General features: G+C 34.9%; 1 protein-coding gene across 4 annotated transcripts in view; it reads right to left on the reverse strand.

The window, feature by feature from the left end:
- Positions 1–17,492, reverse strand: part of STK31 (serine/threonine kinase 31) — a 65,315-nt gene that overhangs the window by 43,294 nt on the left and 4,529 nt on the right. For all 4 annotated transcript variants that reach the window (XM_065939186.1, XM_065939189.1, XM_065939187.1 and 1 more), the window contains exons 4-10: positions 13,389–13,487; positions 9,123–9,197; positions 7,545–7,703; positions 5,352–5,710; positions 4,162–4,336; positions 1,999–2,114; positions 191–350 (exon numbers count right to left, since the gene is read on the reverse strand). In XM_065939186.1, coding sequence (XP_065795258.1) covers positions 191–350; positions 1,999–2,114; positions 4,162–4,336; positions 5,352–5,710; positions 7,545–7,703; positions 9,123–9,197; positions 13,389–13,487 — 1,143 coding nt within the window. The remainder of the gene's footprint in view (positions 1–190; positions 351–1,998; positions 2,115–4,161; positions 4,337–5,351; positions 5,711–7,544; positions 7,704–9,122; positions 9,198–13,388; positions 13,488–17,492) is intronic.

The following is a 17,492-nucleotide window of genomic DNA, read 5'->3' on the forward strand; positions in this document are numbered from 1 at the left end:
TCATTTATATCTTACCTTTCTTCTAAGGCAACAAAAGAAATCAAATTACTAATATGAAGATACTCCAAAAATTAAAGATTTCATGTAAAGTATCATTACAATATCTGTAGTCCTTCTGCTTTTTTGAAAGATATTATCTCCTTATATTTAACAGATTAAAAATCACAATGGAGAAAAATTCTTGACCCACCACATTCTCACAAGTTTGAATCTTCTCCTGAGCCAGATTATATTCTGCCCAAATTAGCTCTAATTCATTCAAAGAAGCTGGGATAGTAAAGCAGTCTTCATCCAACACTTGTATAGCATCTGAAAGGTCATTTCCAAAACGAACACTGATACTGACACGTCTGTTTTAAAAAAAAAAATAGCAAAAGGAAAAGATCAAGAAATGTTTAAGATGGTGTGAGAAAAAAATTACACAAATAGTAATTGTCGAAAGTTACTATTTACAACACTGGCTATGAAGAGGTATTTTCTAAAACTATATAAAATCATAGATAACTTTGATACAAACCTTTAACTAAAAATACATTTCACTGGGAAAAAATTAAATATTTTATATAAAAAGACAGCTTCAAAAGTGCAGAATTCAAATGATATAAAATTAGATTTGTAAATACTTCTTTAAAAATGTTATATTTAAGCCGATTTTATCAAGATGAAGGCACAGAGTCCTTGTACCTTAAAAAGCAGACCAGTATTTGCATAATCTTAAAAAAAATCCAAAAAAAAAACCCGACAAAACCCCAACAAAGCAATCAGAGAGGCCAATTAGGAAAACCAAAGCTCACCACTGTATTTGTTTTAGCTTCCAACTAGACATCCACCATTCTAATAGCACACAATTTCCTCAAATACAGGTCAAAATATATTGAACTGTTTTGGTCTGAAGTCTGTCTCACAGCTTTGCCAGTGTAGTCACTTAGGCTGTGCACTAAAAGTTGATTAACCCCTAGAGAGACCAGATTACTCAAACTATTTAAAACCTATAAACCAGATGCTGACTGACAGATTTATACCAGAAAATACAGATTCCCACTGGACAAAGGATGAACACGTAGTATTAATTGAAAGCAACATGTTAGTGTTTCCAAGTACATGAGGAAATGAATTACTGGTTTAAGTTTTATGCATAGCAAAAAAAGAGATCTAGATTGTTTTGAGAACTATTTTTTCCACACTCCAGAAAAGGGTGAAAAATTATCCTTAACCAACGATAAAGCAATTTTCTATAAAGTAAAATACCTACATAATTCACATACAGAATCTGAGACATGCTGTTTAAACTGCTTGAGTCTTGCTAACCAATTTCTTTTCTTCTGACTCCATGAAGATCATTTTTCTTCTAATTTAGGAAGACTACTTTTGTCTTTCTTTATAAAGAGTATAAATAAGTAATTTGGATTACTGAAATCTATAGTTTCTGTATAGGACTGAAAATAACCCCAAGCAAAACAATGGGACCTAGTAGCTTTCCTTGAAACTATTACTTAGAAGTTGTGTTGACTTTTTAATTCCATTCTCATATATAACTTTAGGACACTATCATCCCACACGGTGACAACAGAACACTATAAAAACAGTATAAAATTTATCTCAGGAGTAACTATCTTTAGTTTCCCTCTTTAAAATAATTAAAATACAAAGAATAAGTTTCAAGGTAAACATGAAGTGGGAGAGGACGCGGACAAACCTATGGCTGATTCATGTTGATGTTTGGTAGAAACCAATTTGGTAGAAACCAATGCAATAACTGAGTGAGTAAGTAAGAGTGTGTGTGTGTGTGTGTGTGTACACACACACACACACACACACATATATATATATATATAGAGAGAGAGAGAACCAGGAATAAAACCATCAAGGGTACCCACCTAAAAAATTAATTAATTTAAAAAAGAAAAACCAAAAATGAAAGGCATAGAAATTAAACAAAGCACAAACTAATCAGCATTTGTTTTAAACCATCCTCCTCAAAAATACGCTTTTACCTACCTAATTTCTTTCAATATTTCAATCTTAGCTGCCAGACTTTTCATTCTGGTACCTATAGAAGTCTTCAGAGTGCTTTCCAAACATTTAGTCAAATCCATGGTAGTTGCTTTCTCTTGCTGAAGCAAAGAACAAACATATCTTAGTCAGACCCACATAGGAAACTGTATTCTACTGTTATTTAAATAATTTTTAGGTGTAACTAAAATTTTAAAGGATTTATGAGGGAGTGTTCCCTGAAGAATGCCACATATGAATTCAAGGGCTGGAGACTGAGTTCAACTACCAATGGTCAACGTCTTAACCAGGCCCAAGTAATGAAACCTTGACTTAAAAAAACTCAAGAATGATGAGGTCTGGGGCAAGTTTCCAGACTGGTGAACAAATCCATGTGCTGGAAGAGTGACAGGTCCAGAGAATCCTCCAAACGATCTCCATCTCCACTCCCATCATAACTTCCCCTTTGTGTCTCTTCTTTTTGTATTTGGCTGTTCCTGAATTGTATCCTTTATAATAAAACTGTCACTATAAGTACAGCCCTTTCATGAGTCCTGACAGTTTTTACTGAATTACTGAGTTGAGAGCAAGGTGTGGGAGTGGGTCATAGGAAGTCTTAAACTGATAAGAAAGTTTTCTTTCTTAAAGTCAGAAAGAAGTGTGGGTAGCCTGGGACCTGATTTGTGGCTGGTGCCTGAACTGAGCTAAGTCTTGAGGGACTTAATCCGTGGAGTCTGAGATAACCCTTGGCATTTAGTGTCAAAAATGAACTGTAGGCCATTTAGTTGATGTTAGAGACATGGCAACTCGTGTTGGGGTAACATATTGGTATTATAAAAAGTTATACATTTGAAGACTACACAGTATTCTGTGTGGGAGGGGGACTGCCCTGAATCTGAGCAAACCTTGATACTTAACTATCATAAAAGGAAATACATGGAGATATAGCAGCCTGTTAAGCAACAACAGGATGCAGATGAAGCACTTCAAGAGATTTATCAAGCAAAATGCAATGTATAGGCCTAACTGGAAATCGGATTGGAAGAAACCAAACATAAAATGGCATTCATGGAACAATATGGGAAATCTGAACAGTGGATATTAAATGATATTATGGGCTTCCCTGGTGGCTCAGCTGGTAAAGAATCCTTCTGTGATGCAGGAGATCTGGGTTCAATCCCTGGATTGGGATGATCCCCTTGAGAAGGAAAAAGCTACCCACTCTAGTATTGTGGTCTGGAGAATTCCATGAACTGTATAGTCTGTGGGGTCACAAAGAGTTGGACACTACTGAGTCACTTTCACTTAGTGTGAACATAACTTAGTGAACTTAGTGAAGGGATTATTACTAATTTTTAAATGTAATTGAATTACGGTTATGTCTCTTTTGAATTTCTTTTCTATTAGAGATACATAATACATTAGAGCATATACATTAAACTATTATGAATGGGATTTATTTTGAAATTACTAGGAGGCATAGATTTTTAAAAAGACTGTTTAATAACTGCAAAAACTGGGTGATGGATACATAGTATTAATTACTCAATTCTCTTTTTAAAATGTTTGAAAATTTCGAGTTAAAAAAAATTTAAATAACATAAAAGGAAATATAAATGAGAAATTAATAATCTTTCAAACATCCAATGAAATCCAAAGATCATTAGTTTGCAGCATAAGAAAAAATTTCATCTATAAACAAGTATGAAGAAAGGAGGAGAGAATAAAGAGTAGGGAGAAGAAGGGAAGGAAAGAAAAGGAGACAGAAAAGTACAAAGACAAATAAGAGCAAATCAGAGCTTCCCTAGTGGTCAGGTGGTTAAGAATCCACCTGCCAATGCAGGGCACATGGGTTGGATCCCTGGTCCATGAAGATCCCACATGCCTCAGAGCAACTAAGACCATGCACCACAATTACTGAAGCCTGTGCACCTAGAGCCCATGCTCAGAAACAAGAGAAGTCACTGCAATGAGAAGCCTGCGTGTCGTCAGCTAGAGAGTAGCCCTGCTCCTCCCAACTACAGAAAGCCTGTGCACAGCAATGAAGATCCCAATGCAGTCAAAAATAAATGAATGAATAAATCTTTTTAAAAAAAATAAGAGTAAATGAACACAATGATTTCCCAGTTGATCGATCACTCTATCTTAAGCCACTGAAGCATACCATACCTTCAGCTCCTGAGCAGTCTGTTCTACTTTCAATTCTAACGCCTTGCACCTTTCAAGAAGAACCTCCTTCTCTGTTTTAAGTTTTTCATTTTCTTCAATCAGTTTCTGGTCCTGCTTAATTTTCGCCAGACTGACATTAGACCCTAAATTAAAGTCACTGACAGCCAAATTTTCCCTATTAAAAACAAATTCACTCATTTTAAAAACCAAATTGTTTTAAGTAGGACAGAGATCAAAACTTAAAATTTGGTTTTTTATACCATAATATATATGTGTGTGTGTGTGTGTGTATATTTATGCATATATAAAGTTAATTTTGGAAACTCATCTATTCCTAGTTTCAACATTAGAAAGCATTTTAATGCAAACTAGATTTTATAACTGAAGTCATACTTCAAAACAATGCCTCCTAATCTCAAAGAAATCATATTCCAACTTTTTCATATCAGTATCAACTCCAGCAAAGACAGTAAAAAGATTTCTGTATCAGTTTCTTCCAATCTCTCCTCATTACCCCCACTCCATTTGACCGTTAAGTTCCTAAAGCACTAATAAGGTCCCAACAAAAAGCTTTACTACCCATGACATGGTATCATGGGCTAGATCATGATAAAGAAGTAAAAGGATGGTTTTGTACTTTAAAAAATCAAATCTGGCTTTCTGCTTCAAGTTTATAACTAAAAATTATCTATAAAGTGAATATTTTTTGTTATAATCAAATTCCATCACAGTAAATTTTCACAGGAAGAAAAGAGAGCCTCTCTTTTGTTAAAGGGAAAAGGCAATTCCCTAAAACTCATTAAAATATTCTCAGAACCATAGGAAAAACTTCAAAATTTATTTGAAATTCTGTCTCTTGCCTGAATAATTTAGAATTAGGAGTAGATTTTTATGATAAATGTATTCAAAAGATGTGGAAAGAAGAGTTGGTATGTGAACTTCAAACAATTCAGGGATGATTTTTCTTTCAAAATGGCTTTTAATGAAAATATCCCTGTTAAAAAGGAATCTTTTTTTTCAGTGTGTTAGAGAAGAATACTGGTTTGAGAAAAACAGAAATAATCAGTATCATCCCTCAAAATCACTGACATAGTTGAGGACTCTAAAAACATAAGCCTTGACAACTATGACAAGAGCTTCTAACATAAATCAAAAATTAGGTAAGACTAAAAATCCCATTACAATCTTACTTTGAAAATGTCACATTATTTCCTGCATCATTTTCATTCTTCAAGTCAAGAGACATTCTTCCACTTAAGCGCCCCTTTGGCCGGGTGAAGGTTGATTGGCTTGATCTATGCCCCCACAAAGGAATGGGGCTTTTGAGGTTCCTGAGGACAAGCTGACCAGGATCTGATTTTTTTTCCTCACAGATATTAGTGCTGGAAGTGAGTTTGCATTTTTCTGCAAATCCTTTCTTAGCCACCTCTTCCCCAATATCTACATTGCCATACTCAGCCTGAGCAATTACTGTTCCATCTTGATAGGTAGCTTTAATTCTCATTTTAATTTCCTTTTCAAATATCAAGCTCCCCAAAAAGGTTCTGCCCTAAAAAAGATAAGAAAAAATAAGATATTAATCAGCTATACCAACATGTTTTTCTTCACTTATTTTTTTCTATTAATATCTAGTTTTTCCAATGATCATTATTTCTTCATTCTCAAGTCTCTACAAAAGTACTTTTACCTTGTTGGCTAAATACAAATATACTTCCTCATGTGTATACTATACTCCAATTACATATTTCATAAATCCTTTCCAGAAGAAGAGCTAAGACCTGTACAGGCATCTATATTTTTAAAGTGTACCAATTAAATACCCTAGAATAATCTCTTTAAATCAAACAGATTCTGTTGACCATTTTGGTCCTATCTAAATATAAAGGTGTCCTGAGGAGTTATAGCATGTAAAAATGAAATCAGGTATCTAGGAAAAAGGGGAAAATGTAGAAGCAGTGACAGATTTTCTTTTCTTGGGTTCTAAGACACTGTGGATGACAACTGCAGCCGTGAAATTAGGAGATCCTTGCTTCTTGGAAGGAAAGCTATGACAAACCTAGACAGTGTATTAAAACGCAGAGACATCACTGTGCTGACAAAGGTCTGTATAGTCAAAGCTATGTTCTTTCTAGTAGTCACGTACAGATCTGAGAGTTGGACCATAAAGAAGGCTGGGAGCTGAAGAATTGATGCTTTTGAGTTGTGGTGCTGGAGAAGACCCTTGGGAATCTCCTGGACTGCAAGGAGATCAAACCAGTTCTAAAGGAACTAAATCCTGAATATTCATTGGAAGGACTGATGCTGACGCTGAAGCTGCAATACTGTGGCCACCTAACGCGAACAGCTGACACACTGAAAAACCCCAGTGCTGGAAAGACGGAAGGCGAGAGAAGATGGCAGCAGAAGACGAGACGGTCAGACAGCATCACGTGCCTCAACAGACATGAATTTGAGCAAACTCGGAAACAGTGAACAGGGAGGCCCATCAGGTCGCAGAGTTGGACACAACTTGGTAACTGAACAACAACACAGTTCTGGGTACAGAAATGTTCTTATAAGTAACTATAGTGCAGACAAAACTACACCCAGTGACCTACAAGATTCTAAAAACCAAACAAATAAGAGGCAAAGAGGTGGTTTCAAATTGTATTGTTCCTCCTAGCACTGATTATTTTCACATAAGTCATTTGAGCTGCTGAATATAAAATACTTATCTGATTACTCTGCAGTGTAACATTCCTTCAATAGCAGTATCAGTTACCAAAAGAATATCATTTTTGCACAGATTTAAAAGGAGGTAGGATTCCTGTTAAGACTATCACTGAAATTTTGAGGTCTTCCAGAATCAGGTTGCTAACGTAAAATTTAATGGAAATGAATACAAACTGGAATCGAGATTAACAGAAATGTCACTGCCAATTACTATGTTGAACAGTGTGAGCCTCTGCCAAGAAGATAAAATCTGATTAATTTACAACTCTGCTTATTTCAAATTTGTAATATTTACGGCCTCAGCTAAAGATCACTTTTATACAATAAATATTTTCTCAAAAGCAAAAGATAACAATAACTATACACATCATTCTCTCAATCATAAGAGACTATTCTTTGAAGCTTTCTCATCAGAAGAAACTATTCACATTTATTATGTAAGTGTATAGACACAAACACCAGTCTTATCTGATCTAGAATGTGTATTCTAGCAAAGATGAGCACAAATATACTATTATATAATTGCTTCTGAACTATTCCATAATTTCACATTTGCCACTAATTTATACAAGCTTTCATATTACAGAAAATTAATGAATTTTAATCATATTTTTTTTTCAAGCACATAGTTTTCTCTCCATTAACAAAAATATTTTAAATCTGTGACTTGCCTGATCAAACTGGGTAACTTCTTGGCCAGAAGGAATCTGTAGTCCCCAAAGTCTATACTTTTTGGCAACACTAGAAAATTGCAGATCCAAAGGAATCTCTACTATATCCGATCGATTCAGAATTTCTGTATTTCCATAGTCAATATATCTCACCAGACACTGGAAAATAATCAGAAAAATGCTAATACATAACTTAAGTATCTAAAAAAAAATCACGTATTTGCTGTTTTTTGTTAATTACCTGTAAATCATGATAGCATTTTACCTGAAATTGTTTAAATGCATTCAGAAACAAGAGTTCCAGCAATATCCTCAAAATACAGAAAACCCATAGTCCATGAGATCCCAGGGATTTTTCTATTTGGTACTAGTTCAGCTAGTACCAAACAGTACTATTTCCAACAGTACCATTTCTCATTTTGATTTTTTTAAACAATGGTATTTAAATAAATTCAAGTTGGAAACAATAAAATCTGAAAAGAAAGGCAAAGTTTTATGAAACTTTCTTTGATAAACTTAACTCCAGCTATTAGACCTTGGAAATGAATCAAATTCACCCTTTCCTCCAGCTCTATATCTATAAAAGGTAAAAAAGATAAATAGTTTATCACAAGGTCAAAAGCCATTTTGCCCTTAATTTAAAAAGTTAAAGCCAAACCAAGAGCAAACACAAAATATCATTTCCAGTTGTCAAACTGTGGGGAATAGGTCTATTTTACTAAGATAAATCATTACCTATGACAAGAATAAATCACGAGATTTTAAAAAATGTATTTGGAACATTACTCAAAGCGTTTCATCTTATTTTATTGCACCAAGAACAATATTTACAAAATATTATATATTATAAAATATTTTTAAGTCCAGGAAAGCAGGCATTTAAAAAAAATAGTAAAAGAAACCCTATAGAGATGCTTTTACACAGCCTGAGATGCCCAATTGCCACCAAACAACTATTTAGAATCCTATCTCCACAAATTCCCTTAAAAAATATTCTGGAATTTCACAATGCAAAAGACAAAATAGTTAATGCAAAGAAAATTCATCACATTTAACCAAGGCACAAGAGAGAGGCAAGCAAGTCTTCACTATTAACAACATGCACGTCTACTAAGTAAAATATAAACATAATTTCAAATCAAATGTTCTTATCCTCAATCTTAATAGAATAAACTTTAACTTACTCACAAGACTCAAACATAATTATTAAGAACTAAAATACAAAGAACCAACTGGTCACCAAAAATAATCCACAAATTAGGTAATCTATTCTTTGATAATCTGGGGTGATTATATGACAACTTAAAATCAGAAGAATAATTCTGAATCTAACTTTGACTTTCGTAAGCACTTCATTTCTTTTGTGCTCTGGGGGGGGATGTATGTTTTAATCAACTTACATGTTATTCAACTATATTTTTTAATTAATTTATTTATTTTAATTGGAGGGTAATTACTGTACTGTATACTATATTTTATACTACTATGAATAAGCAATGAAAGGCTAAATAAGCACCAAATTTTGGAATGAAAATAAATATTCCTCATGGCAAAAGAAAGTTGAACACTTGTTCTTGCCTTTTCATCGTTGATGACTTTCAGTACTTGGCATCTGTACCAACATTTATCTTCAGAAAATAATCCACCATAAATCTACAGACAGAAAAAGAAAGCAAAATTATCTGGCACTTTAATGAATAGTAATGCTAAGAAGATCAGCTCATTTACTAGGCAATTTATGTATAACAACTTATTTTATTCTCACAACCCTATGAGGCAGGTACTTTGTTTTCACCATTGTATGCCCAAAGTCACAAGCTAGTAAGCAGCAGAACCAGTTCAAACTCTGGCAATTGACTTTAGAGTCCATCATATTATTCTGCCACTCCAAAAAAGAAAAAAGAGAAGACAAAAAGCATAAAAACTGAAAACTCAAAAAAAAAAAAAAAAGCACAGACATCAAAGACTTAAAATCATGCTGTTCTGATGTCTGAAGACATTAACTGCTCTTAAAACACAAACATGCCAAGGTACATGACACCTAACTGTAATTCTCGACCATTATAAGATCCCTATGTTCAACCGGCCAAAAAAGATTCTCACATTTTTTACTTCATATAGAAGGACGTTGATATCATTTAAAAGTAAATAAATGATACTAGATAATATCCTTAATACTGAACCTTCATTTATTTTAAATTTATATCTTAATTTAATTATGTTTAATAAAAGAACAAAGAAAAATTTACCTATGCTAAGTCAGTGTCTCAACCGCAGCACTATTGACATTTGAGATAGGATAATTCTTTGGTGATGCCAGTGATACCACCAACTCAACAGACATGAGTTTGAGTAAACTCCAAGAGTTGGCGATGAACAGGGAGGCCTGGCGTGCAGCAGTCCGCGGGGTTGCAAAGAGTGCAACACAACTGAGTGACTGACCTGAACTGAATTCTTTGGTGGGGGGGAGGGGGGAGAAGGGAGAGGTCTTCTCTCCTATACATTGTAAAATGTTTAGCATTCCCCACCCCTCCGCCCCCACCTATAAGATGCCAATAGCCTTCCTTCCAGTTGTGACAAACAAAATTATTTCCAAATGCTGACAAAGTCCCTGAGGGTGGAAATGGGAGATACAAAGTCATCCCAAGTTGATAATTACTTTAAATCATACATTCTTAATGGGAGAATGGGAGAAATAATATCCGAAAGGGAGTGAATACTGGTTTCTGGAGTGTGGAGGAGAAATCTTAGATATTACAAGTGGTTTGTAGCCCTCCCAAGTTCAACCCTACCTGACAACATAAATAGATATGCAGTGTATCTGGAGTGTTAAAATGTCTTGCAGAGAGGAGACCCACTGGCAGGAAAAGTGCCTTAGAAGGGCAAAATGAAAAAAAGGATTACTTTGTATTCTAAAATAAGGATCTACCACAATCCATTAATTATTCCAATATAGGTAACAGTTAAGAAGGTGGGCTCTGTACGTTTAAATATTTGATCCACCATTAACTAGCTGGTGACTTTCATAAAGTTATTCTAGCTGTGTCTCAATTTCCAAAAAAAGAAAAAAATAAGTATCTGCCTCACAGGGCTGCTGTGAGGATTAAATAATTTGGTACAAATGAGTGAGGATTAGAGTTAGTAGCAAAGTGCTTAGAACACTGTCTCTGTCTCACGGAGGCTAAGACTCAAATGCTAGCTGTCATTATCATGACTACTACTACTGTATGTATTAAATGGTATTTAGCTAATCTCCATTTTTGCCTATTACAAATAATGCTATACTGAATATCTTTGTACAGACATCTTTGTGTACTTCCTGTACTTAAATGTCCAATGGGTAAATTCTTGGTAGAGAAGTTGATGCGTCCATGATTACAGGCATTTACTGTTTTAAAAAAGATGATTAACACATATATAGCCATCTGATTTAAAACAAAGATACCAATACAATTCAAGAAAGAAAGGATCATCATTTCAATAAACAGGGCTGATATAATTGAATATTCATATGGAAAAAGATTAAGTGTGATCTCTACTTGAAATCAGGGGCTTCCCTGATAGCTCAGTTGGTGAAGAATTTGCCTGCAATGCAGGAGACCCTGGTTCAATTCCTGGGTCAGGAAGATCCGCTAGAGAAGGGATAGGCTACCCACTCCAGTATTCTTGGGCTTCCCTTGTGGCTCAGCTGGTAAAGAATTCGCCTGCAATGTGGGAGACCTGGGTTCAATCCCTGGGGTGGGAAGATCCCCAGGAGACGGGAACGACTACCCACTCCAGTATTCTGGCCTGGAGAATTCCATAGACTATAGTCCATGGGGTCACAAAGAGTGGGACATGACTGAGCTACTTTCACTTTCTACTTCAAATCACAACCAAAAATTTATTGAAGATAAACACCATAGCCCTAAAAGCAAAAACTTCTGGGGAAAAACAAAATTGGAGAATATAGCCAAGGCCTTGGGTTAAGTAAAGATATCTTATGTTGGAAACAGAAAGCAGAAGCCAAAAAAGAAAAATTAAATAGATTTCAAATGTTATTAACAAAGTGAGTAGGGAAGCCATGGACTAAGAGAAGACATTGGCAATACATGTAAGACAAAGGATTCATTTCCAGAATATATAAAGAACACAAGCAGTTGTCCCTTGGTATCCACAGGGGACTGTTTCCAGGACCCCCCCCTCAGACACTAAAGTCCCTTATATAAAATGTCACAATATATGCACATAACTTTCACACATCCTCCCATACAATTTAAAACATTTCTTGATTACCTGTAACACTTAATATAACGAAAACGCTATGCAAATAGTCACCAGTATGTGGCAAATTCAAGTTCTGCTCGTTGGAATTTCCTGAAAAATTTTTGGAGTGTTTCTAACCTGCAGTTGGGTAAATTCATGAACGTGGAATACATAGATAATGGAGGCCCAACTGTATAGAACTTCCTATAAATCAATCAAGACAAATAACCTTGAAAACTGGAAAAAGATCTAAATAGGTACTTCACAAAAGATACCCAAAAGGCTAATAAAACTTGTAAAACTTGAAGAGCATGCTTAAGCTCAGATTCCTAAGGTAAATAAAAGTAAAATCACAAAATAACATTACACACCCACCAGAAATGGCTACTATTAAAAAGACTGACAATGTAAAGGGTTGGTGAGGACACAGAAGAACTGAAACTCTCAAACTTTGCTGGTAAGGATGCAAAGTGGTTCAATGCTTTGCCAAACTGACTGGCTGGTACCTACTAAAGTGAAAGACACCTCCTCTGTGACGTGGCAATTTCACTCTTAGGTATATACACAAAATACATTAGTTAAAACATCCATCAGAAGTCTTGTATAAGGAGTTCATAGCAGTTTCATTCACAGTAGCCAAAAACTACAAACAATCCAAATGCCCAGCAAAGAAGAGATTAATTTTGGTGTATTTTATACATCTGGGCTTCCCTGGTAGCTCAGATAGTAAAGAATCTGCCTGCAATACAAGAGACCCAGCTTTGATCCCTGGGTCAGGAGGACCCCCTGGAGAAAAGAATCCCAACCCATTCCAGTATTCTTGCCTGGAGAATCCCATGGACAGAAAAGCCTGGCCGACTACAGTTCATAGGGTCTCATAGAGTTGGACAAGACTGAGCAACTAGTATTTTCACTTTCATACATTGAAATACTGCATAGGTTGAAAAAGAACAAACATACAATAATATGGATAAATCTCAGAAATTATGTGGAGCAAAAGAAGCCGTACATACACAAAAGAGTATATATATTGTGTAATTTAAGAAAAGGCAAATGAATCTATGGGGACAGAAGTCAGAATGATGGCTACCTCTGTTAGAGGACTACTGACCAAGAACCGACTGAGAGGGCCTGAGTGAACTTTCTAAGCCGACAGAACTGAATCTCGACCTGGGTGGTGATCACAAAGACGCATACACGTGAAAAACTCATCAAGCTGTGTGCTTAAAAGACACATGCTGCACTGTAAATTATGTCAATTTAAAAATACATGCACATATATAGTCAAACTGTTCTCCATAAACATATCTCTTATAAATTTTTGTGAATCAGGGTCAAGAACAAGGATTCTATTATGTTCTATTATATTCTATTCTTTCACCACTGTGTTAAGCAGCAGTGTTTAACACAGTGTCTGGTAGATAGCAAATAGTTCATAAGTATTTTTGAAAAAATAAATTTATAATGACTGTAGTCTATACAAATTCTAAAAACATGCCTCTTTCTTCAAATATAACAAAAATTCCAAAATCTATAAAATCTAAGATCAGGAAAGCTAATAGGAAAGATGGAATAATTGTATCCAAGAATATGGCTCACCTTCTTTGGATCAAGATTCCCAAAAACTGAATTGGCAAGGGGACAGACTTCAGACAGTGAACAACCAATCTTCATAATATCCTTATTTCTATTGATACTCTAGAAGGAAGGACAGACACAAATTCAGTAAAATATTATTAATACTTGCAATGTTATGCAAACAAGGGTTCCACTATGCATGATACTTAAAAGATTTTGGAGCATTAGAAATTAAATAAATTCTCACATCATCACTTTTCACCATTCAAATGAGTTCTTTACTAGAAATGGAACTAGGCTATAGAAAATTTTTACCTCCCAATGAGTTCAAATTACATGGAATTCAAAATTAGATACTAATTATTATTAATATCATATTAAGAGATAACTTTGTCTCTGGATTTTACTTTAGACGAAATCCAAATTGCTCAAAATAAGTACCATATTTTAGTCAAGTGACATGGGTCTTCTCACATATTTGTTGTTGTGTAAAGGAAAAAGATATAAAACTGATTTCAAAATGTATAGGTTCCTCTACATAAACACTGTTATCTACTTAGTAAATTTATTTCTCACAGGTGCATGGGTTAACGATTTTGAAACTACTTTAGATGTATATGAGGATTGAACAAATAAGTAAATATATTGTATATAATGAAAGCGGGCAGAAAGAAATTACAAATAGGGAAGGCAGGCTAGAATGAACCTGCAATGTTAATTACAATTGCAAAGTGTCAGTAAGAATTCATGTATATATACACACATATGCATGCAAGCACACATATGTTTATGTGTGAATATTTGTATATATGAAAGAAATACACACAGATAAATATAGATATGCACATGTGTTAGTTATATGTATTTGTATTTTTGCATTATATTGATAAATGTATTTCCTAGCTCTGTCTGGTAAGAGGAACTAGAAGCAATAAATACTCAAGTAGCGATAAGCACACCTAGTACCCGGATCTTGATTTCTAAACACCATTCTCTGATAAAAGGAACAAGATTTCTCTGGAGCATGGGTGATTCCAGGGCTAGGACAGGGAAATAAATAATGATCCTGGAATATCTGGTGATGCCAAAAAGTAAAGAAATATTCAAAAAAAGAATGGTGTACCTTAAATGATACAGTAGTCAATGTGAACAATCTCCGAATGGCCAAAGTTGGAACAATGTAAACAACAAAATAAATGACAGTACTAGATTATAACCCACAGGTTTATATCAATATAAATAATTGACTGAACAAATAAAAGGTGGTGAGGAAACAACTCTTCCTTAATGAGTAATTCCAATTAATAAATGCAGAAGGAATGAGGAAAATAGAAAATCATCATCAAAGACCACAGTCATAAATAAAATATCTGTGGGTAAAAGGTTTAAGAAAAACAAGATTCAGTTCAGTTCAGTTCAGTTACTCAGTCTTGTATGACTCTTTGCGACCCCATGAATCGCAGCACACCAGGCCTCCCTGTCCATCACCAACTCTCAGAGTTTACCCAAACTCATGTCCATCGAGTTGGTGATGCCATCCAGACATCTCATCCTCTGTCGTCCCCTTCTCCTTCTGCCCCCAATCCCTCCCAGCATCAGGGCCTTTTCCAATGAGTCAACTCTTTGCGTGAGGTAGCCAAAGTATTGGAGTTTGAGTTTCAGCATCGTCTCAATGTATCTTCTTCTAAAACACTCATTACTTACAAAAGGAAAAACAGTAACTTAACAATTAAGAATCATAGCAGTTATCCCCTTAACCAAGTGGATCAAGGTTAATAGCACCAATAAAGAAATATCTCAGTATTATAAGTCCTCAATATGACCTAATTCTAGTACATCACACTAGTATGTACTGTAGTGCTACCGTCCCTTCTGTAGTACTACTGCTAATTTATGAGAAACCATAAGCAAATACAAACTGAGGGATCCTCTATAAAATAACTAACCAGTATTCATTAAAAATGGCAAAATCATGAAAGAAAAAGTATAAAAGAACTACCAAATGTTGGATGAGACTAAGGACACATGACAACTAAATAAAATGTGAGATCTTGAAGCAGATCCTGGAATAGAAACAAAAAGAAAAGGAAAAAAACTGGTGGAATTTGAATTAGGGCTGCACTTAAGAGCTACTAGTACTGTACCAGTGTCAATTTCCTGACTGTGACCACTGTACTATGGTTATGTAAAATGTTAGAAACAAGGAAAGCTAGGTGAAGGGTACAACACTGAAAATAATTTTACAACTTTCCTTAGGTATAAAGTTATTTCAAAGTAAACTGTTAAATACATATATTCTTTAAAAATATATCAATAACACAGTCAATAAGGCTAGAAAGAATATGATTATCTTCGAGAAATGAAAACAAACTCTGAGTTTCTACATACAGTAAAAATGTGAAGTGAATTCAAACTGACCCCAAAACACACTGGAATCAATCTTTACTAATCCCCAGGAATGAGCTCTCTAAAGTTCAGAATACACCAAAACATTTTACATAATTAGATTTTGAAGGTATATGGGCTAGCATAAACGGAAGCTCTTTTTGCAAATGTCAAATACTTAAGATTCCTCCTAGTTGCTACTCAGCAAAATAGGCCTACTGAAATTTCCAAAGTGTTCTCAAGTAAGTGGCTTAAATGACAGAAAATCCAAAGTGGTAGAAAAACAGAGAATACATGTGAGCAGATCTTCATCTCGACCTGCCTCCATTATATTTCTAAATCTCTGTTTACTCGTCATCTACAGCCTATCAAAACCCTAATCACGTGTTATAAATAGCTTTTTTCCTGCTATATTCTTTCTGTAGAATTATTGTTTTATCATTGCCTTTTCTGTTACACGGGATGTACACATCAGGTGTTAAAAAGTACAAAACATCTTACAACTGAGCAGGAGAGGAAATTACACTGAAAATTAGCATCATGCAGCAATTTTCAGAAAAAAAAAAGGTGACTAAAGTGGGTTTTCAGAAAAAAAAAGTGACTATTAAATTACATCTAATATTTGATACTATGAGATCCAATACAATTATAAAAAATGTTAACATCAAATAATAAAACCAAAATTAAGATAGCAAAAAAAGTCTTTTTTATAGAAAAATACTCTTGAAGCAAGCATATAACTGACCATTCTTTTTAAAGAAAATCCACTGCATGCAAAATCATCAACCTCCAGAAAAAATCACACATACTAAGTCTTCTCACAAAGTATACCACATGCACACTTGGAAAACACAAAATTAAAACAACTGTAAGCAACAGGGTGAGCTTCATGTTTATAAGAATATGAAAAGTCCTTTCAGGCTTAGCACTGCTATATAAAGAAATGTCTTTTGAAGTGAAATTCATGAAGTGGCCCCCTGTTGGGACCACACTTTACAAAAATACTGTGTTCTTGAAATGACCTGGGCTTCCCAGGTGGCGCTAATTGTAAGGAACCTGCCTGCCAATGCAGGAGACATAGATGTGGCTTCAAACCCTGGGTCGGGAAGATCCCTGGGAGGAGGAAACGGCAACTCACTGAAGTATTCTTGCCTGGAGAACGCCACGGACAGAGGAGCCTTCTGGGTTACAGCCCATGGGGTCGTAAAAGAGTAGGGCAGGACTGAAGCGATTTAGCATGCATGTGTTCTTGAAATGAGATTACAGACTAAGAGCATCTTAGCAATGTCATCTTGAATTTTTTTAATTTTTAGAATTTTATCAAAACATATCAAAGCTTCATCAAACATCAAAAGATGTCCCTTAGATGTATAGGATTCATTTAAAAATTTTTTCCTAGAAACAACATACAAAGGAGAAGGACAGTTATTCCCAACCATCCTTCTGGAAGATGTTTCCCAAGTTTGAGAAGGGTCTTCTCTACTAACTGACTGTTTTTGGCCTTAGCATGTGTTAAGGTACAAGATTTCAGGTTAGTTGACCGAGGAAATCTCTTATTACAATTGTCGAAGGGGCACACAAAGGGCCTGTCTCCAATATGGATTCACACATGTGTGCACAAACAATTTGTTTCTTGAAAAAAAAAAAAATCATCTGATTCATATGGACACTTTAGTAGTTTTAGTTCTTAATCTTTTCACTCAATTAAGACATGCTTCCTCTCTTTTTTAAATGTGTTTA

Source organism: Muntiacus reevesi, chromosome 6 (genome assembly GCF_963930625.1).
Source record: "Muntiacus reevesi chromosome 6, mMunRee1.1, whole genome shotgun sequence".
Lineage (NCBI taxonomy): Eukaryota > Metazoa > Chordata > Mammalia > Artiodactyla > Cervidae > Muntiacus > Muntiacus reevesi.